General features: G+C 48.6%; 1 protein-coding gene across 3 annotated transcripts in view; it reads left to right on the plus strand.

Moving 5' to 3' along the window:
• LOC129868028 (coronin-6-like) overlaps positions 1 to 23550 on the plus strand; it is a 57620-nt gene that overhangs the window by 17517 nt on the left and 16553 nt on the right. For all 3 annotated transcript variants that reach the window (XM_055941594.1, XM_055941593.1, XM_055941595.1), the window contains 4 exons: positions 223 to 401; positions 1245 to 1364; positions 1876 to 1980; positions 12850 to 12995. In XM_055941594.1, the coding sequence (XP_055797569.1) occupies positions 223 to 401; positions 1245 to 1364; positions 1876 to 1980; positions 12850 to 12995 (550 nt within the window). The remainder of the gene's footprint in view (positions 1 to 222; positions 402 to 1244; positions 1365 to 1875; positions 1981 to 12849; positions 12996 to 23550) is intronic.

Genomic DNA, 23550 nt, shown 5'->3' on the forward strand with positions numbered 1-23550 from the left:
ACACACACACACACTACTCAATATACTACTCAATGCAGGTACACACACACACACACACACACACACACACACACACACACACACACACACACACACACACACTACTCAATATACTACACAATGTAGGTACACACACACACACACACACACACACACACACGCACACACACACACATACTTTTACTCCCTCACCCTCCCTCCCTCCCCCTCTCTCTCCCCCAGGCAGTGATAACCTGATAATAATCTGGAACGTGGGGACTGGCGAGGCCCTCATCTCCATGGACGACCACCCAGACCTCATCTACAACGTCAGCTGGAACCGTAACGGCAGCCTGTTCTGCACCACCTGTAAGGACCGACGCCTCCGCGTGTGTGACCCCCGCAAGAGAGAGGTGGTCGCGGTGAGTTGGGGAGGGGGAGGGAGGGGGGAGGGGGTGGTCGCGGTGAGTTGGGGAGGGGGTGGGAGGTGGTGAGTTGGGGAGGGGGTGGGAGGTGGTGAGTTGGGGAGGGGGTGGGAGGTGGTGAGTTGGGGAGGGGGAGGGGGAGGGAGGTGGTGAGTTGGGGAGGGGGAGGGAGGTGGTGAGTTGGGGAGGGGGAGGGGGAGGGAGGTGGTGAGTTGGGGAGGGGGAGGGAGGTGGTGAGTTGGGGAGGGGGAGGGGGAGGGGGAGGGAGGTGGTGAGTTGGGGGAGGGGGTGGGAGGTGGTGAGTTGGGGGAGGGGAGGGAGGTGGTGAGTTGGGGGAGGGGAGGGAGGTGGTGAGTTGGGGGGGGGGGGAGTGGTGAGTTGGGGGGGGTGGGAGGTGGTGAGTTGGGGGTGGGAGGTGGTGAGTTGGGGAGGGGGTGGGAGGTGGTGAGTTGGGGAGGGGGTGGGAGGTGGTGAGTTGGGGAGGGGGTGGGAGGTGGTGAGTTGGGGAGGGGGAGGGAGGTGGTGAGTTGGGGGAGGGGGTGGGAGGTGGTGAGTTGGGGAGGGGGAGGGAGGTGGTGAGTTGGGGAGGGAGGTGGTGAGTTGGGGGAGGGGAGGGAGGTGGTGAGTTGGGGGAGGGGAGGGGGTTGTGTTGTAAAGTGCTGTCGTTGATGCTCCCGTTTCCGTGGAGATTGCGTTCATGGTAAAAACTGCACATGACGGCTCAAACATAAATTACCTGGAAATGTCAAGCTCACTACAACACGCCTCAGATTAGTTACATCCCGGCAGAAGTCTCTGTACTCTGTTATTGATGTCTGGCTTCTCCGTTCTGTCCAATAGGAGAGGATGGCTCCACACGAGGGGATCCGACCAATGAGGGCCATCTTCACCAGAGACGGAAACCTGTTCACTACTGGCTTCACCAGGATGAGCCAGAGAGAGCTGGGCCTGTGGGACCCGGTAATAAACACACACACAAGCCGACACACACACACACAGACTGGACACACAGACAGGACACACACAGTCAGGACACACAGACAGGACACACACAGGCAGGACACACAGACAGGACACGCAGTCAGGACACGCAGTCAGGACACACAGACAGGACACACAGACAGGACAGACAGTCAGGACACGCAGACAGGACACACAGTCAGGACACACAGACAGGACAGACAGTCAGGACACGCAGACAGGACACACAGACAGGACAGACAGTCAGGACACACAGTGGACACTTGTGGACAGACTCAGACAGGACACACACAGTGGACACTTGTGGACAGACTCAGACAGGACACACACAGTGGACAGGTGTGGACAGGACACAGACAGGACACACACAGTGAACAGGTGTGGACAGTCACACTCATATCTCTGACTCATATTTTCTGACTCGTATCTTTGACTCGTATCTCTTGAAGAACAATGAACATCAATCATGTCTTTTCTAATCTTTTTTCAGACACATTTTGAGGAACCTATTGCACTGCTGGAGTTGGACACAAGCAACGGTGTGTTGTTACCGTACTACGACCCAGACACCAACATGGTTTACCTCTGTGGAAAGGTGTGTTACCGTACTACGACCCAGACACCAACATGGTTTACCTCTGTGGAAAGGTGTGTTACCGTACTACGACCCAGACACCAACATGGTTTACCTCTGTGGAAAGGTGTGTTGTTACCGTACTACGACCCAGACACCAACATGGTTTACCTCTGTGGAAAGGTGTGTTACCGTACTACGACCCAGACACCAACATGGTTTACCTCTGTGGAAAGGTGTGTTACCGTACTACGACCCAGACACCAACATGGTTTACCTCTGTGGAAAGGTGTGTTACCGTACTACGACCCAGACACCAACATGGTTTACCTCTGTGGAAAGGTGTGTTACCGTACTACGACCCAGACACCAACATGGTTTACCTCTGTGGAAAGGTGTGTTGTTACCGTACTACGACCCAGACACCAACATGGTTTACCTCTGTGGAAAGGTGTGTTACCGTACTACGACCCAGACACCAACATGGTTTACCTCTGTGGAAAGGTGTGTTACCGTACTACGACCCAGACACCAACATGGTTTACCTCTGTGGAAAGGTGTGTTACCGTACTACGACCCAGACACCAACATGGTTTACCTCTGTGGAAAGGTGTGTTACCGTACTACGACCCAGACACCAACATGGTTTACCTCTGTGGAAAGGTGTGTTACCGTACTACGACCCAGACACCAACATGGTTTACCTCTGTGGAAAGGTGTGTTACCGTACTACGACCCAGACGCCAACATGGTTTACCTCTGTGGAAAGGTGTGTTACCGTACTACGACCCAGACGCCAACATGGTTTACCTCTGTGGAAAGGTGTGTTGTTACCGTACTACGACCCAGACACCAACATGGTTTACCTCTGTGGAAAGGTGTGTTACCGTACTACGACCCAGACACCAACATGGTTTACCTCTGTGGAAAGGTGTGACGTTACCGTACTACGACCCAGACACCAACATGGTTTACCTCTGTGGAAAGGTGTGTTACCGTACTACGACCCAGACACCAACATGGTTTACCTCTGTGGAAAGGTGTGTTACCGTACTACGACCCAGACACCAACATGGTTTACCTCTGTGGAAAGGTGTGTTACCGTACTACGACCCAGACACCACCATGGTTTACCTCTGTGGAAAGGTGTGTTACCGTACTACGACCCAGACACCAACATGGTTTACCTCTGTGGAAAGGTGTGTTACCGTACTACGACCCAGACGCCAACATGGTTTACCTCTGTGGAAAGGTGTGTTGTTACCGTACTACGACCCAGACACCAACATGGTTTACCTCTGTGGAAAGGTGTGACGTTACCGTACTACGACCCAGACACCAACATGGTTTACCTCTGTGGAAAGGTGTGTTACCGTACTACGACCCAGACACCAACATGGTTTACCTCTGTGGAAAGGTGTGTTACCGTACTACGACCCAGACACCAACATGGTTTACCTCTGTGGAAAGGTGTGTTACCGTACTACGACCCAGACACCAACATGGTTTACCTCTGTGGAAAGGTGTGTTACCGTACTACGACCCAGACACCAACATGGTTTACCTCTGTGGAAAGGTGTGTTACCGTACTACGACCCAGACACCAACATGGTTTACCTCTGTGGAAAGGTGTGTTACCGTACTACGACCCAGACACCAACATGGTTTACCTCTGTGGAAAGGTGTGTTGTTACCGTACTACGACCCAGACACCAACATGGTTTACCTCTGTGGAAAGGTGTGACGTTACCGTACTACGACCCAGACACCAACATGGTTTACCTCTGTGGAAAGGTGTGACGTTACCGTACTACGACCCAGACACCAACATGGTTTACCTCTGTGGAAAGGTGTGTTACCGTACTACGACCCAGACACCAACATGGTTTACCTCTGTGGAAAGGTGTGTTACCGTACTACGACCCAGACACCAACATGGTTTACCTCTGTGGAAAGGTGTGTTACCGTACTACGACCCAGACACCAACATGGTTTACCTCTGTGGAAAGGTGTGTTACCGTACTACGACCCAGACACCAACATGGTTTACCTCTGTGGAAAGGTGTGTTACCGTACTACGACCCAGACACCAACATGGTTTACCTCTGTGGAAAGGTGTGTTGTTACCGTACTACGACCCAGACACCAACATGGTTTACCTCTGTGGAAAGGTGTGTTACCGTACTACGACCCAGACGCCAACATGGTTTACCTCTGTGGAAAGGTGTGTTACCGTACTACGACCCAGACGCCAACATGGTTTACCTCTGTGGAAAGGTGTGACGTTACCGTACTACGACCCAGACACCAACATGGTTTACCTCTGTGGAAAGGTGTGTTACCGTACTACGACCCAGACACCAACATGGTTTACCTCTGTGGAAAGGTGTGTTACCGTACTACGACCCAGACACCAACATGGTTTACCTCTGTGGAAAGGTGTGTTACCGTACTACGACTCAGACACCAACATGGTTTACCTCTGTGGAAAGGTGTGTTACCGTACTACGACCCAGACGCCAACATGGTTTACCTCTGTGGAAAGGTGTGTTACCGTACTACGACCCAGACGCCAACATGGTTTACCTCTGTGGAAAGGTGTGTTGTTTCCGTACTACGACCCAGACACCAACATGGTTTACCTCTGTGGAAAGGTGTGACGTTACCGTACTACGACCCAGACACCAACATGGTTTACCTCTGTGGAAAGGTGTGACGTTACCGTACTACGACCCAGACACCAACATGGTTTACCTCTGTGGAAAGGTGTGACGTTACCGTACTACGACCCAGACACCAACATGGTTTACCTCTGTGGAAAGGTGTGTTACCGTACTACGACCCAGACACCAACATGGTTTACCTCTGTGGAAAGGTGTGTTACCGTACTACGACCCAGACACCAACATGGTTTACCTCTGTGGAAAGGTGTGTTACCGTACTACGACCCAGACACCAACATGGTTTACCTCTGTGGAAAGGTGTGTTACCGTACTACGACCCAGACACCAACATGGTTTACCTCTGTGGAAAGGTGTGTTACCGTACTACGACCCAGACACCAACATGGTTTACCTCTGTGGAAAGGTGTGTTACCGTACTACGACCCAGACACCAACATGGTTTACCTCTGTGGAAAGGTGTGTTGTTACCGTACTACGACCCAGACACCAACATGGTTTACCTCTGTGGAAAGGTGTGTTACCGTACTACGACCCAGACACCAACATGGTTTACCTCTGTGGAAAGGTGTGTTACCGTACTACGACCCAGACGCCAACATGGTTTACCTCTGTGGAAAGGTGTGTTGTTACCGTACTACGACCCAGACACCAACATGGTTTACCTCTGTGGAAAGGTGTGTTACCGTACTACGACCCAGACACCAACATGGTTTACCTCTGTGGAAAGGTGTGACGTTACCGTACTACGACCCAGACACCAACATGGTTTACCTCTGTGGAAAGGTGTGTTACCGTACTACGACCCAGACACCAACATGGTTTACCTCTGTGGAAAGGTGTGTTACCGTACTACGACCCAGACACCAACATGGTTTACCTCTGTGGAAAGGTGTGTTACCGTACTACGACCCAGACACCAACATGGTTTACCTCTGTGGAAAGGTGTGTTACCGTACTACGACCCAGACACCAACATGGTTTACCTCTGTGGAAAGGTGTGTTACCGTACTACGACCCAGACACCAACATGGTTTACCTCTGTGGAAAGGTGTGTTACCGTACTACGACCCAGACACCAACATGGTTTACCTCTGTGGAAAGGTGTGTTGTTACCGTACTACGACCCAGACACCAACATGGTTTACCTCTGTGGAAAGGTGTGTGTTACCGTACTACGACCCAGACACCAACATGGTTTACCTCTGTGGAAAGGTGTGTTACCGTACTACGACCCAGACACCAACATGGTTTACCTCTGTGGAAAGGTGTGTTGTTACCGTACTACGACCCAGACACCAACATGGTTTACCTCTGTGGAAAGGTGTGTTACCGTACTACGACCCAGACACCAACATGGTTTACCTCTGTGGAAAGGTGTGTTACCGTACTACGACCCAGACACCAACATGGTTTACCTCTGTGGAAAGGTGTGTTACTGTACTACGACCCAGACACCAACATGGTTTACCTCTGTGGTAAGGTGTGTTGTTACCGTACTACGACCCAGACACCAACATGGTTTACCTCTGTGGAAAGGTGTGTTGTTACCGTACTACGACCCAGACACCAACATGGTTTACCTCTGTGGAAAGGTGTGTTGTTACCGTACTACGACCCAGACACCAACATGGTTTACCTCTGTGGAAAGGTGTGTTGTTACCGTACTACGACCCAGACACCAACATGGTTTACCTCTGTGGAAAGGTGTGTTGTTACCGTACTACGACCCAGACACCAACATGGTTTACCTCTGTGGAAAGGTGTGACGTTATGAGCACACACACACACACACACACCACACCACACCACACCACACCACACCACACCACACCACACCACACCACACACACACTCCCTCTCAGTAGAACACTACCTCCTCTAGTACTACTAGTACTGTAACTCTCCCTTCAGATCAGGGCCGTCCAACTCCTTCCATGGAGGGTCTAGTGTCTATAGGTTTTGGGTTTTTCCTTTCCATTAAGCCCTAGACAACCAGGTGAGTTCCTTACTGAGCTCTAGACAACCAGGTGAGTTCCTTACTGAGACCTAGACAACGAGGTGAGGGGAGTTCCTTACTGAGCCCTAGACAACCATGTGAGTTCCTTACTGAGCCCTAGACAACCAGGTGAGGGGAGTTCCTTACTGAGCCCTAGACAACCAGGTGAGTTCCTTACTGAGCCCTAGACAACCAGGTGAGGGGAGTTCCTTACTGAGCCCTAGACAACCAGGTGAGGGGAGTTCCTTACTGAGCCCTAGACAACCAGGTGAGTTCCTTACTGAGCCCTAGACAACCAGGTGAGGGGAGTTCCTTACTGAGCCCTAGACAACCAGGTGAGTTCCTTACTGAGCCCTAGACAACCAGGTGAGGGGAGTTCCTTACTGAGCCCTAGACAACCAGGTGAGTTCCTTACTGAGCCCTAGACAACCAGGTGAGTTCCTTACTGAGCCCTAGACAACCAGGTGAGTTCCTTACTGAGCCCTAGACAACCAGGGGAGTTCCTTACTGAGCCCTAGACAACCAGGTGAGTTCCTTACTGAGCCCTAGACAACCAGGTGAGTTCCTTACTGAGCCCTAGACAACCAGGTGAGGGGAGTTCCTTACTGAGCCCTAGACAACCAGGTGAGTTCCTTACTGAGACCTAGACAACCAGGTGAGTTCCTTACTGAGCCCTAGACAACCAGGTGAGTTCCTTACTGAGCCCTAGACAACCAGGTGAGTTCCTTACTGAGCCCTAGACAACCAGGTGAGTTCCTTACTGAGCCCTAGACAACCAGGTGAGTTCCTTACTGAGCCCTAGACAACCAGGTGAGTTCCTTACTGAGCCCTAGACAACCAGGTGAGTTCCTTACTGAGCCCTAGACAACCAGGTGAGTTCCTTACTGAGACCTAGACAACCAGGTGAGTTCCTTACTGAGCCCTAGACAACCAGGTGAGTTCCTTACTGAGACCTAGACAACCAGGTGAGTTCCTTACTGAGCCCTAGACAACCAGGTGAGGGGAGTTCCTTACTGAGCCCTAGACAACCAGGTGAGTTCCTTACTGAGCCCTAGACAACCAGGTGAGTTCCTTACTGAGCCCTAGACAACCAGGTGAGGGGAGTTCCTTACTGAGCCCTAGACAACCAGGTGAGTTCCTTACTGAGACCTAGACAACCAGGTGAGTTCCTTACTGAGCCCTAGACAACCAGGTGAGGGGAGTTCATTACTGAGCCCTAGACAACCAGGTGAGTTCCTTACTGAGCCCTAGACAACCAGGTGAGTTCCTTACTGAGCCCTAGACAACCAGGTGAGGGGAGTTCCTTACTGAGCCCTAGACAACCAGGTGAGTTCCTTACTGAGACCTAGACAACCAGGTGAGTTCCTTACTGAGCCCTAGACAACCAGGTGAGTTCCTTACTGAGCCCTAGACAACCAGGTGAGTTCCTTACTGAGCCCTAGACAACCAGGTGAGTTCCTTACTGAGCCCTAGACAACCAGGTGAGTTCCTTACTGAGACCTAGACAACCAGGTGAGTTCCTTACTGAGCCCTAGACAACCAGGTGAGTTCCTTACTGAGCCCTAGACAACCAGGTGAGTTCCTTACTGAGCCCTAGACAACCAGGTGAGTTCCTTACTGAGCCATAGACAACCAGGTGAGCTCCTTACTGAGCCCTAGACAACCAGGTGAGTTCCTTACTGAGCCCTAGACAACCAGGTGAGTTCCTTACTGAGCCCTAGACAACCAGGTGAGTTCCTTACTGAGCCCTAGACAACCAGGTGAGTTCCTTACTGAGCCCTAGACAACCAGGTGAGGGGAGTTCCTTACTGAGCCCTAGACAACCAGGTGAGTTCCTTACTGAGCCCTAGACAACCAGGTGAGTTCCTTACTGAGCCCTAGACAACCAGGTGAGTTCCTTACTGAGCCCTAGACAACCAGGTGAGTTCCTTACTGAGCCCTAGACAACCAGGTGAGTTCCTTACTGAGACCTAGACAACCAGGTGAGTTCCTTACTGAGCCCTAGACAACCAGGTGAGGGGAGTTCCTTACTGAGCCCTAGACAACCAGGTGAGGGGAGTTCCTTACTGAGACCTAGACAACCAGGTGAGGGGAGTTCCTTACTGAGACCTAGACAACCAGTTGAAGGGAGTTCCTTACTGAGACCTCGAAAACCAGGTGAAGGGAGTTCCTTACTGAGACCCAGACAACCAAGTGAGGGGAGTTCCTTACTGAGACCTAGACAACCAGGTGAAGGGAGTTCCTTACTGAGACCTAGACAACCAGGTGAGGGGAGTTCCTTACTGTAACCAAGACAACCAGGTGAAGGGAGTTCCTTACTGAGCCCTAGACAACCAGGTGAGGAGAGTACCTTACTGAGACCTAGACAACCAGGTGAGGGGAGTTCCTTACTGAGACCTAGACAACCAGTTGAAGGGAGTTCCTTACTGAGACCTAGACAACCAGGTGAGGGGAGTTCCTTACTGAGACCTAGACAACCAGGTGAAGGGAGTTCCTTACTGAGACCTAGACAACCAGGTGAAGGGAGTTCCTTACTGAGACCTCGACAACCAGGTGAAGGGAGTTCCTTACTGAGACCTAGACAACCAGGTGAGGAGAGTTCCTTACTGTAACCTAGACAACCAGGTGAGGAGAGTTCCTTACTGTAACCAAGACAACCAGGTGAGGGGAGTTCCTTACTGAGACCTAGACAACCAGGTGAGGAGAGTTCCTTACTGAGACCTAGACAACCAGGCGAGGGGAGTTCCTTACTGAGCCCTAGACAACCAGGTGAGGGGAGTTCCTTACTGAGACCTAGACAACCAGGTGAGGGGAGTTCCTTACTAAGACCTAGACAACCAGGTGAAGGGAGTTCCTTACTGAGACCTAGACAACCAGGTGAGTTCCTTACTGAGACCTAGACAACCAGGTGAGGGGAGTTCCTTACTGAGCCCTAGACAACCAGGTGAGGGGAGTTCCTTACTGAGACCTAGACAACCAGGTGAGGGGAGTTCCTTACTGAGACCTAGATAACCAGGAGAGGTGAATTCCTTACTGAGACCTAGACAACCAGGTGAGGGGAGTTCCTTACTGAGCCCTAGACAACCAGGTGAGGAGAGTTCCTTACTGAGACCTAGACAACCAGGTGAGGAGAGTTCCTTACTGAGACCTAGACAACCAGGTGAAGGGGAGTTCATTACTGAGACCTAGACAACCAGGTGAGGAGAGTTCCTTACTGAGACCTAGACAACCAGGTGAGGGGAGTTCCTTACTGAGCCCTAGACAACCAGGTGAGGGGAGTTCCTTACTGAGACCTAGACAACCAGGTGAGGGGAGTTCCTTACTGAGACCTAGACAACTAGGTGAGGGGAGTTCCTTACTGAGACCTAGACAACCAGGTGAGGAGAGTTCCTTACTGAGCCCTAGACAACCAGGTGAGTTCCTTACTGAGCCCTAGACAACCAGGTGAGTTCCTTACTGAGCCCTAGACAACCAGGTGAGGGGAGTTCCTTACTGAGCCCTAGACAACCAGGTGAGTTCCTTACTGAGCCCTAGACAACCAGGTGAGGGGAGTTCCTTACTGAGCCCTAGACAACCAGGTGAGTTCCTTACTGAGCCCTAGACAACCAGGTGAGTTCCTTACTGAGCCCTAGACAACCAGGTGAGTTCCTTACTGAGCCCTAGACAACCAGGTGAGTTCCTTACTGAGCCCTAGACAACCAGGTGAGTTCCTTACTGAGACCTAGACAACCAGGTGAGTTCCTTACTGAGCCCTAGACAACCAGGTGAGTTCCTTACTGAGCCCTAGACAACCAGGTGAGTTCCTTACTGAGCCCTAGACAACCAGGTGAGTTCCTTACTGAGCCATAGACAACCAGGTGAGTTCCTTACTGAGCCCTAGACAACCAGGTGAGTTCCTTACTGAGCCCTAGACAACCAGGTGAGTTCCTTACTGAGCCCTAGACAACCAGGTGAGTTCCTTACTGAGCCCTAGACAACCAGGTGAGTTCCTTACTGAGCCCTAGACAACCAGGTGAGGGGAGTTCCTTACTGAGCCCTAGACAACCAGGTGAGTTCCTTACTGAGCCCTAGACAACCAGGTGAGTTCCTTACTGTGCCCTAGACAACCAGGTGAGTTCCTTACTGAGCCCTAGACAACCAGGTGAGTTCCTTACTGAGACCTAGACAACCAGGTGAGTTCCTTACTGAGCCCTAGACAACCAGGTGAGGGGAGTTCCTTACTGAGCCCTAGACAACCAGGTGAGGGGAGTTCCTTACTGAGACCTAGACAACCAGGTGAGGGGAGTTCCTTACTGAGACCTAGACAACCAGTTGAAGGGAGTTCCTTACTGAGACCTCGACAACCAGGTGAAGGGAGTTCCTTACTGAGACCCAGACAACCAAGTGAGGGGAGTTCCTTACTGAGACCTAGACAACCAGGTGAAGGGAGTTCCTTACTGAGACCTAGACAACCAGGTGAGGGGAGTTCCTTACTGTAACCAAGACAACCAGGTGAAGGGAGTTCCTTACTGAGCCCTAGACAACCAGGTGAGGAGAGTTCCTTACTGAGACCTAGACAACCAGGTGAGGGGAGTTCCTTACTGAGACCTAGACAACCAGTTGAAGGGAGTTCCTTACTGAGACCTAGACAACCAGGTGAGGGGAGTTCCTTACTGAGACCTAGACAACCAGTTGAAGGGAGTTCCTTACTGAGACCTAGACAACCAGGTGAGGGGAGTTCCTTACTGAGACCTAGACAACCAGGTGAAGGGAGTTCCTTACTGAGACCTAGACAACCAGGTGAAGGGAGTTCCTTACTGAGACCTCGACAACCAGGTGAAGGGAGTTCCTTACTGAGACCTAGACAACCAGGTGAGGAGAGTTCCTTACTGTAACCTAGACAACCAGGTGAGGAGAGTTCCTTACTCTAACCAAGACAACCAGGTGAGGGGAGTTCCTTACTGAGACCTAGACAACCAGGTGAGGAGAGTTCCTTACTGAGACCTAGACAACCAGGCGAGGGGAGTTCCTTACTGAGCCCTAGACAACCAGGTGAGGGGAGTTCCTTTCTGAGACCTAGACAACCAGGTGAGGGGAGTTCCTTACTAAGACCTAGACAACCAGGTGAAGGGAGTTCCTTACTGAGACCTAGACAACCAGGTGAGGGGAGTTCCTTACTAAGACCTAGACAACCAGGTGAAGGGAGTTCCTTACTGAGACCTAGACAACCAGGTGAGTTCCTTACTGAGACCTAGACAACCAGGTGAGGGGAGTTCCTTACTGAGCCCTAGACAACCAGGTGAGGGGAGTTCCTTACTGAGACCTAGACAACCAGGTGAGGGGAGTTCCTTACTGAGACCTAGATAACCAGGAGAGGTGAATTCCTTACTGAGACCTAGACAACCAGGTGAGGGGAGTTCCTTACTGAGCCCTAGACAACCAGGTGAGGAGAGTTCCTTACTGAGACCTAGACAACCAGGTGAGGAGAGTTCATTACTGAGACCTAGACAACCAGGTGAGGAGAGTTCCTTACTGAGACCTAGACAACCAGGTGAGGGGAGTTCCTTACTGAGCCCTAGACAACCAGGTGAGGGGAGTTCCTTACTGAGACCTAGACAACCAGGTGAGGGGAGTTCCTTACTGAGACCTAGACAACTAGGTGAGGGGAGTTCCTTACTGAGACCTAGACAACCAGGTGAGGAGAGTTCCTTACTGAGACCTAAACAACCAGGTGAGGGGAGTTCCTTACTAAGACCTAGACAACCAGGTGAGGGGAGTTCCTTACTGAGACCTAGACAACTAGGTGAGGGGAGTTCCTTACTGAGACCTAGACAACCAGGTGAAGGGAGTTCCTTACTGAGACCTAGACAACCAGGTGAAAGGAGTTCCTTACTAATTAGTGACCTTAATTCATCAATCAAGTACCTGGGAAGAGCAAAAACCTGCAGACACTCAGCCCTCCGTGGAATGAGTTTGACACGTGCTTTAGTAGTAAATAATGTCCCCTCCCCTCCTCTACCCTCTCCTCTCCTTTCCTCTGCTCTGCTCCCCTCCTTTCCTCTGCTCTGCTCTCCCCTCCCTCACCTCACCTCCTCTCCTCTCCTTACCCTCCATCTCCTCTCCCCTTCCCTGCTATCCCTTCCCAATCCCTCCTCTCGCCTCCCCTCACCTCCCCACTACTCTCCTCTCTGCTCTCCCCTCCCCACCGCTCCTCCCCTCCCACCTCTACAGGGGGACAGTAGTATCCGGTACTTTGAGATAACAGAGGAACCTCCCTATGTCCACTACCTCAGTACCTTCAGCAGCAAGGAGCCTCAGAGGGGGATGGGCTTCATGCCCAAGAGAGGAGTGGATGTCAGCAAGTGTGAGATCGCCAGGTAGGAGACTTTTATTTATTTATTTATTTCACCTTTATTTAACCAGGTAGGCAAATTGAGAACACGTTCTCATTTACAATTGCGACCTGGCCAAGATAAAGCAAAGCAGTTCGACACATACAACAACACATAGTTACACATGGAGTAAAACAAACATACAGTCAATAATACAGTGAAAAATAAGTCTATATACAATATGAGCAAGTGAGGCGAGATAAGGGAGGTGAAGGCAAACAAAATATATATATAAATAAATAAAAATATAAAAAGGCCATGGTGGCGAAGTAAATACAATATAGCAAGTAAAAAAAACACTGGAATGGTTGGTTTGCAGTGGAAGAAGGTGCAAAGTAGAGATAGAAATAATGGGGTGCAAATGAGCAAAATAAATAAATACAGTAGGTAAAGAGGTAGTTGTTTGGGCTAAATTATAGATGGGCTATGTACAGGTGCAGTAATCTATGAGCTGCTCTGAAAGCTGGTGCTTAAAGCTAGTGAGGGAGATAAGTGTTTCCAGTTTCAGAGATTTTTGTAGTTCGTTCCAGTCATTGGCAGCAGAGAACTGGAAGGAGAGGCGGCCAAAGGAAGAATTGGTTTTGGGGGTGACCAGAGAGATATACCTGCTGGAGAGCGTGCTACGGGTGGGCGTTGCTATGGTGACCAGCGAGCTGAGATAAGGGGGGACTTTACCTAGCAGGGTCTTGTAGATGACCTGGAGCCAGTGGGTTTGGCGACGAGTGTGAAGCGAGGGCCAGCCAACGAGAGCGTACAGGTCGCAGTGGTGGGTAGTATATGGGGCTTTGGTGACAAAACGGATGGCACTGTGATAGACTGCATCCAATTTATTGAGTAGGGTTTTGGAGGCTATTTTGTAAATGACATCACCGAAGTCGAGGATTGGTAGGATGGTCAGTTTTACAAGGGTATGTTTGGCAGCATGAGTGAAGGATGCTTTGTTGCGGAATAGGAAGCCGATTCTAGATTTAACTTTGGATTGGAGATGCTTGATGTGAGTCTGGAAGGAGAGTTTACAGTCTAACCAGACACCTAGGTATTTGTAGTTGTCCACATATTCTAAGTCAAATCAAATCAAATCAAATTTTATTAGTCACATACACATGGTTAGCAGATGTTAATGCGAGTGTAGCGAAATGCTTGTTCTTCTAGTTCCGACAATGCAGTAATAACCAACAAGTAATCTAACCTAACAATTCCACAACTACTACCTTATACACACACAAGTGTAAAGGGATAAAGAATATGTACATAAAGATATATGAATGAGTGGTGGTACAGAACGGCATAGGCAAGATGCAGTAGATGGTATAGAGTACGGTATATACATATGAGATGAGTACTGTAGGGTATGCAAACATAAAGTGGCATAGTTTAAAGTGGCTAGTGATACATGTATTACATAAAGATGGCAAGATGCAGTAGATGATATAGAGTACAGTATATACATATACATAAGAGATGTGTAATGTAGGGTATGTAAACATTATATTAAGTGGCATTGTTTAAAGTGGCTAGTGGTACATTTTTACATAATTTCCATCAATTCCCATTTTTAAAGTGGCTGGAGTTGAGTCAGTATGTTGGCAGCGGCCGTTAAATGTTAGTGGTGGCTGTTTAACAGTCTGATGGCCTTGAGATAGAAGCTGTTTTTCAGTCTCTCGGTCCCTGCTTTGATGTACCTGTACTGACCTCGCCTTCTGGATGATAGCGGGGTGAACAGGCAGTGGCTTGGGTGGTTGTTGTCCTTGATGATCTTTATGGCCTTCCTGTGACATCGGGTGGTGTAGGTGTCCTGGAGGGCAGGTAGTTTGCCCCCGGTGATGCGTTCTGCAGACCTCACTACCCTCTAGAGAGCCTTACGGTTGTGGGCGGAGCAGTTGCCGTACCAGGCGGTGATACAGCCCGACAGGATGCTCTCGATTGTGCATCTGTAGAAGTTTGTGAGTGCTTTTGGTGACAAGCCGAATTTCTTCAGCTTCCTGAGGTTGAAGAGGCGCTGCTGCGCCTTCTTCACGACGCTGTCTGTGTGGGTGGACCAATTCAGTTTGTCCGTGATGTGTACACCGAGGAACTTAAAACTTTCCACCTTCTCCACTACTGACCCGTCGATGTGGATAGGGGGGTGCTCCCTCTGCTGTTTCCTGAAGTCCACAATCATCTCCTTTGTTTTGTTGACGTTGAGTGTGAGGTTATTTTCCTGACACCACACTCCGAGGGCCCTCACCTCCTCCCTGTAGGCCGTCTCGTCGTTGTTGGTAATCAGCCTACCACTGTAGTGTCATCCGCAAACTTGATGATTGAGTTGGAGGCGTGCATGGCCACGCAGTCGTGGGTGAACAGGGAGTACAGGAGAGGGCTCAGAACGCACCCTTGTGGGGCCCCAGTGTTGAGGATCAGCGGGGTGGAGATGTTGTTACCTACCCTCACCACCTGGGGGCGGCCCGTCAGGAAGTCCAGGACCCAGTTGCACAGGGCGGGGTCGAGACCCAGGGTCTCGAGCTTGATGACGAGTTTGGAGGGTACTATGGTGTTAAATGCTGAGCTGTAATCGATGAACAGCATTCTCACATGGGTATTCCTCTTGTCCAGATGGGTTAGGGCAGTGTGCAGTGTGGTTGCGATTGCGTCGTCTGTGGACCTATTGGATCGGTAAGCAAATTGGAGTGGGTCTAGGGTGTCCGGTAGGGTGGAGGTGATATGGTCCTTGACTAGTCTCTCAAAGCACTTCATGATGACGGAAGTGAGTGCTACGGGGCGGTAGTCGTTTAGCTCAGTTACCTTAGCTTTCTTGGGAACAGGAACAATGGTGGCCCTCTTGAAGCATGTGGGAACAGCAGACTGGGTAGAACCGTCCAGAGTAGTGATGCTGGACAGGCGGGCAGGTGCAGGCAGCGATCGGTTGAAGAGCATGCATTTAGTTTTACTTGTATTTAAGAGCAATTGGAGGCCACGGAAGGAGAGTTGTATGGCATTGAAGCTCGCCTGGAGGGTTGTTAACACAGTGTCAAAAGAAGGGCCAGAAGTATACAGAATAGTGTCGTCTGCGTAGAGGTGGATCAGAGACTCACCAGCAGCAAGAGCGACATCATTGATGTATACAGAGAAGAGAGTCGGTCCAAGAATTGAACCCTGTGGCACCCCCATAGAGACTGCCAGAGGTCCGGACAACAGACCCTCCGATTTGACACACTGAACTCGATCAGAGAAGTAGTTGGTGAACCAGGCGGGGCAATCATTAGAGAAACCAAGGCTGTCGAGTCTGCCGATGAGGATGTGGTGATTGACAGAGTCAAAAGCCTTGGCCAGGTCAATGAATATGGCTGCACAGTACTGTTTCCTATCGATAGCGGTTAAGATATTGTTTATGACCTTGAGCGTGGCTGAGGTGCACCCATGACCAGCTCTGAAACCAGATTGCATAGCGGAGAAGGTATGGTGGGATTCGAGATGGTCGGTAATCTGTTTGTTGACTTGGCTTTCGAAGACCTTAGAAAGGCAGGGTAGGATAGATATAGGTCTGTAACAGTTTGGGTCTAGAGTGTCTCCCCCTTTGAAGAGGGGGATAACCGCAGCTGCTTTCCAATCTTTGGGAATCTCAGACGACACGAAAGAGAGGTTGAAAAGGATGGTAATAGGGGTGGCAACAATTTCAGCAGATAGTTTTAGAAAGAAAGGGTCCAGATTATCTAGCCCGGCTGATTTTTAAGGGTCCAGATTTTGCAGCTCTTTCAGAACATCAGCTGACTGTATTTGGGAGAAAGAGAAGTGGGGAAGGCTTGGGCGAGTAGCAGAGGGGAGGGCAGTGCTGTTGACCGGGGTAGGGGTAGCCAGGTGGAAAGCATGGCCAGCCGTAGAAAAATGCTTATTGAAATTCTCAATTATAGTGGATTTGTCGGTGGTGACAGTATTTCCTATCTTCAGTGCAGTTGGAAGCTGGGAGGAGGTGTTCTTATTCTCCATGGACTTTACAGTGTCCCAGAACTTTTTTGAGTTTGTGTTGCAGGAAGCAAATTTCTGCTTGAAAAAGCTAGCCTTGGCTTTTCTAACTGCCTGTGTATACTGGTTTCTAGCTTCCCTGAAAAGTTGCATATCACGGGGGCTGTTCGATGCTAATGCAGAACGCCATAGGATGTTTTTCTGTTGGTTAAGGGCAGTCAGGTCAGGAGAGAACCAAGGGCTATATCTGTTCCTGGTTCTAAATTTCTTGAATGGGGCATGCTTATTCAAGATGGTGAGGAAGGCATTTTAAAAAAAATATCCAGGCATCCTCTACTGACGGGATGAGATCAATATCCTTCCAGGATACCTCGGCCAGGTCGATTAGAAAGGCCTGCTCGCTGAAGTGTTTCAGGGAGCGTTTGACAGTGATGAGTGGAGGTCGTTTGATCGCTGACCCATTACGGATACAGGCAATGAGGCAGTGATCGCTGAGATCTTGGTTGAAAACAGCAGAGGTGTATTTGGAGGGCAAGTTGGTTAGGATGATGTCTATGAGGGTACCCGTGTTTACGGAATTGGGGTGATATCTGGTAGGTTCATTGATAATTTGTGTGAGATTGAGGGCATCAAGCTTAGATTGTAGGATGGCTGGGGTGTTAAGCATGTTCCAATTTAGGTCGCCTAGCAGCACAAGCTCTGAAGATAGATGGGGGGCAATCAGTTCACATATGGTGTCCAGAGCACAGCTGGGGGCAGAGGGTGGTCTATAGCAGGCGGCAACAGTGAGAGACTTGTTTTTAGAGAGGTGGATTTTTAAAAGTAGGAGTTCAAATTGTTTCGGAACAGACTTGGATAGTAAAACAGAACTCTGCAGGCAATCCTTGCAGTAGATTGCAACACCGCCCCCTTTGGCCGTTCTATCTTGTCTGAAAATCTTGTAGTTAGGGATGAAAATGTCAGAATTTTTGGTGGTCTTCCTAAGCCAGGATTCAGACACGGCTAAAACATCTGGGTTGGCAGAGTGTGCTAAAGCAGTGAACAAAACAAACTTAGGGAGGAGGCTTCTAATGTTAACATGCATGAAACCAAGGCTATTACGGTTACAGAAGTCATCAAAAGAGAGCGCCTGGGGAATAGGAGTGGAGCTAGGTACTGCAGGGCCTGGATTCACCTCTACATCACCAGAGGAACAGAGGAGGAGTAGGATAAGGGTACGGCTAAAAGCTATGAGAATTGGTCGTTTAGAACGTCTAGAACAGAGAGTAAAAGGAAGTTTCTGGGGGCGATAAAATAGCTTCAAGGAATAATGTACAGACAAAGGTATGGTAGGATGTGAATACAGTGGAGGTAAACCTAGGTAATGAGTGATGATGAGAGAGATATTGTCTCTAGAAACATCATTGAAACCAGGTGATGTCATCGCATATGTGGGTGGTGGAACTGAGAGGTTGGATATATAGTGAGCAGGGCTAGAGGCTCTACAGTGAAATAAGCCAATAAACACTAACCAGAACAGCAATGGACAAGGCATATTTACATTAAGGAGAGGCATGCTTAATCGAGTGATCATAAGGGTCCAGTGAGTAGAGGTTGGTTGGGGTCACGGCGATCCAGACAGCTGGCCGGGTAGCTGGCTATCGGTAGCAAGATAACATAGGATGGAGGTCTGTTTTTTTAATTTTTTTTATTATTATTATTATTATTTTTTCACCTCGTTCGTTTCCATCGGTAGATTAGTGGGGTTCCGTGTGGTAGAGGGGATCGATCCAATTGGCAAAATAGATATAGTGACCCAAGAAAAAAAGAAAAAAAATTGTCCGGTATATTTATTTAGATAGCAGCCGATAAGACAGCTAATAATTAGCAGATGGGTATTCAGAAACGTCGCAATGGAAAAGCCTGTTGAAACCACCTCGGACAATTACGTCGGCAGACCAGTCGTGATGGATCGGCGGGGCTCCGTGTCGGCAATAAAGGGTCCAGTCCAATTGGCAAAAGAGGTATTGTAGCCCAAGAATTCGCAGGTAGACCTCTTCGGCTAGCCGGCAGATGGGCCTAGCTCGAGGCTAGCTCAAGGCTAACTGGTGCTTGTTTCGGGACAGAGGTATTAGCCAGTAGTAGCCACTTGGTTGCAGATAGCTAGCGACGATGATCCGGTGTAATTGTCCAGAGCTTGCGTCAGGAATCCGGTGATGTGGTAGAGAAAAAGCAGTCCTATATTCTCTGGGTTGATATCGCGCCTGCAGACTGGCATGTATTGGCCCGAGCTGAAGCTGGCTGGTGTCCGAGTTAAGGGTGAAGACCGCAGCAGTGGCTAACTGACTACTAGCTAGTAGCTAGTTATCTGGCTAGCTTCTGATTGGGGTTACGGTTCTAAAGTATTAAAAAAAATAGCAGATCCGTACCACATTGGGTGAGGCGGGTTGCGGGAATGTATATTCAGTTCCAAGATGGAAAGTGAAAATTAAAATATATACGAAATGTATACAAAAAATACGAGGACTATTTACGCGGGACAAGACGGGACAAGACAAACACACGTCCGACTGCTACGCCATCTTGGAACAAACATACACACACACATACACAGACTCACACACATACAAACACACTACACACATACAAACACACTACACTCAAGGAACCCCTGGAGATCCTCAAGGAACCTCTGGAGATCCTCAAGGAGCCCCTGGAGATGCTCAAGGAACCCTTGGAGATACTCAAGGAACCCTTGGAGATACTCAAGGAACCCTTGGAGATACTCAAGGAACCCTTGGAGATACTCAAGGAACCATTGGAGATACTCAAGGAACCCTTGGAGATACTCAAGGAACCATTGGAGATACTCAAGGAACCCTTGGAGATACTCAAGGAACCCTTGGAGATACTCAAGGAACCCTTGGAGATACTCAAGGAACCATTGCTCGTCAATGGTTCGATCCTATTTGCACCCTCGGTTAGTTGAGGGGTTCTTGGAGAAACCTTTCATGTTGCAATGAAGCAACAGCTCCCCGGAGGAACCCTGGAGTGGAGGTGTGGCTTAGTAGGGGCGTGGATTTAAGATCAATGTTTTCTGGAGTAAATGTGGGAGTAAATGTCATTCCTGTTCATCTGTTCTGTCGTATAGTTGTCACATGTAAAGGTGGAACACTGACAGTGAGGCTGACAGATGAATTTGAGTTGGACAAGAGCCTATGAAAATCTAACGGTAGTAATAGTTACCACTTTATTACTATATGTAATCAGCAATGTTAATATTCATATTATTTATATTATAAACTGGGTGGAATGAGCCCTGAGTGCTGATTGGCTGACAGCCATGGTATATCAGACCGTATACAACGGGTATGACAAAACATGTATTTTTACTGCCCTAATTACGTTGGTAACCAGTTTATAACAGCAATAAGGCACGTCAGGGGTTAGTGGTATATGGCCAATATATCACGGCTAAGGGCTGTGTCATAGCACTCGTACATAAAAACATCCCTTAGCTGTGGTATATTGGCCATATACAACACCCACACCCCCCCCCCCCCGGGCCTTATTGCTTAATTAGATCGCGGACTACAGGAAAAGGAGGGCCGAGCACGCCCCCATTCACATCGACGGGGCTGTAGTGGAGCAGGTTGAGAGCTTCAAGTTCCTTGGTGTCCACATCACCAACAAACTATCATGGTCCAAACACACCAGGACAGTCCGGAAGAGGCCACGACAACGCTTATCCCCCCCCCCACCCCCCCCCCTCAGCAGGCTGAAAAGATTTGGCATGGGACCTCAAAAAGTTCTACAGCTGCACCATCGAGAGAATCCTAACCGGTTGCATCACCGCCTGGTATGGCAACTGCTCGGCATCTGACCGTAAGGCGCTACAGAGGGTAGTGCGTAAGGCCCAGTACCTTACAAATTGTCAAAGACTCCAGCGACCCAAGTCATAGAGTGTTCTCTCTGCTACCGGAGCGCCATGCTTGGGACCAATTGGCTCTTTAACAGCTTCTACCCCAAAGCCATAAGACTGATGAACAGTTAATCAAATGGCTACTCTGACTATTTACATTGACCCCTTTATTTTATTATTATTATTATTGTTTTGCACTGACTCTCTTGCACAGCCTCGATGTACGTACACACACACACACACACACACACACACACATACACACACACACACACACACACAGTCTTGTACACACACACACACAACTGCTAGTCTCTATTTATTATCTATGCCTAGTTACTTTTACCCCTACCTACATGTACATATTACCTCAATGACCTTGACTAACCTGTACCCCCGCACATTGACTCGGTACCGGTACCCCCTGTATATAGACTCGTTATTGTTATTTTATTGTGTTACTATTTTTCCTTTAGTTTATTTAGCTATTTTTTTCTTACTTACTTTAACAGAAAACTCTTTAACAAAACTCTGTTTGTTAAAGAGCATCTTAAGCATTTCACGGTAACCTGTTGTATTCGGGCGCAAATGACAAATACAATACAATTTGATTTGAATATGTAATACGCATCAATATTTAAGTAAAAGTTAAATGTGCAGTGTACAAACATAACATGATGAACAGGAATGACATTTACACTGACGGGTGACCAAAAATAACTATCTGAAAGGCACGCCTCCAATAAGCCATGCCTCTACACTATGTTATTAAAAAGGATCCGGTTGGAACCTTTACACAGGGCTTCCTCAAAGAACCTTTTTAGAGGGGTTCCTCAAAGAACCTTTTTCGAGGGGTTCCTCAAAGAACCTTTTTGAACTGGAAAGGTTCCGTCGGTAATGCCTCCCAAAAGTTTCTTCCAGGCACCTTTACTTTCCCAGTATTTTTCCAATGTTCCATCCCAAGAATAAGTCCCTTTTCTCCCGGGTAACCCGCTATTTCCCTCCAAAACCGGAAGTGTCATTCAAAAGCATTATAAAGCATTATAAAGCATATAAATATGTCTAGATTTGATTAGAGCTTTGAGCCGCATGAAAATTCAAGCCTGTTGCTACCTGAGCCAGATGAGTCCTACATTAAAGACATTTTATGAGCCCAAGCCTAAAAAAAATGTCAAATGATTGTCTAATAGGATATGATAGGCTAAGGGCTACTGCACATTACACACACCAGAAAAACATAAATACCCATAGATGTTACGCTGTCTTGGGAAAATCAATGAAACTAGCTCCAGTAACCTGTGTGGACTGTATTACGGTTCTGTACTGTAGACCTAATGCATTATATGGACTGGAATTACACACCTCGTTCAAACCATGAAGCTGCATGGGAGAGAACACCTGAGGCCTACAAAAGTTACAAGTATAGGCTAGGGAATTAGATTTTAATTTTGAAATATAATAGGCCCTATTTTACATTTTCAAAATTAGTAGGCAGACGCATAACCCCTTCATAATATTCCTCCGAATGTTGTATTACCTCCTCCTTCTCTAGTGTTGCTTCAGTCCTTCCTCGCTCTCAACAGTTAAATTAAATCTGTTTCGTTGTCCTTATATTGATCATTCTAATGACATCCTTGAATAATATGGGACTGGAATTAGATGCAGACGGCTTTCGCTTTCTCTTCACGAAGATTGAATGGTTATGGGTCTGAATTAATAACTGCTATAGTCTACCACCATCTGAATGGTTATGGGTCTGAATTAATAACTGCTATAGTCTACCACCATCTGAATGGTTATGGGTCTGAATTAATAACTGCTATAGTCTACCACCATCTGAATGGTTATGGGTCTGAATTAATAACTGTTATAGTCTACCACCATCTGAATGGGTCTGAATTAATAACTGTTATAGTCTACCACCATCTGAATGGGTCTGAATTAATAACTGTTATAGTCTACCACCATCTGAATGGTTATGGGTCTGAATTAATAACTGTTATTGTCATAGCTGTCGCTTTCCTCATCCTCGGATGAGGTGAGGAGAGAAGGATCTTCGGACCAAAATGCGGAGTCAGGGAAATAAGCCATTTTTATTATATAACACGACGTAGACTAAACAAAACAAAACACTTTCAACACTTACAAAATAACAAAACGACGTCGACGCAACCTGAACATAAACTTACATAGACAAACGTAAACTCACGAACAGGAACGGACATCGAAACATACGAACAGCCAAACAGTCCCGTTTGTGAATATATATCGAACAACACGAAACATCACAGGAGACAATCACCCACAAACAAGCAGTGAAAATGCCCTACCTAAATATGACTCTTGATTAGAGGAAAATGCAAACCACCTGCCTCTAATCAAGAGCCATACCAGGCAAACCGAAACCAACATAGAAACAGATAACATAGACTGCCCACCCAAAACACATGCCCTGACCATAAACACATAAAAAACAACATAAAACAGGTCAGGACTGTTACAGTACCCCCCCCTTAAGATGCGCACGCCGGGCGCACAATCACAAAGTCCAGGGGAGGGTCCGGGTGGGCAGTTGACCACGGTGGTGGTTCCGGCTCAGGACGCTGTCCCCATACCACCATAGTCACTCCCCTCTTCTGTCTACCCCTTCTAATGACCACCCTAACACTACCTTCCCCTAAATAAACAGCTAGCACCGGG

The sequence above is a fragment of the Salvelinus fontinalis genome, chromosome 13 (assembly GCF_029448725.1).
Source record: "Salvelinus fontinalis isolate EN_2023a chromosome 13, ASM2944872v1, whole genome shotgun sequence".
NCBI classification, from domain to species: Eukaryota; Metazoa; Chordata; class Actinopteri; order Salmoniformes; family Salmonidae; genus Salvelinus; species Salvelinus fontinalis.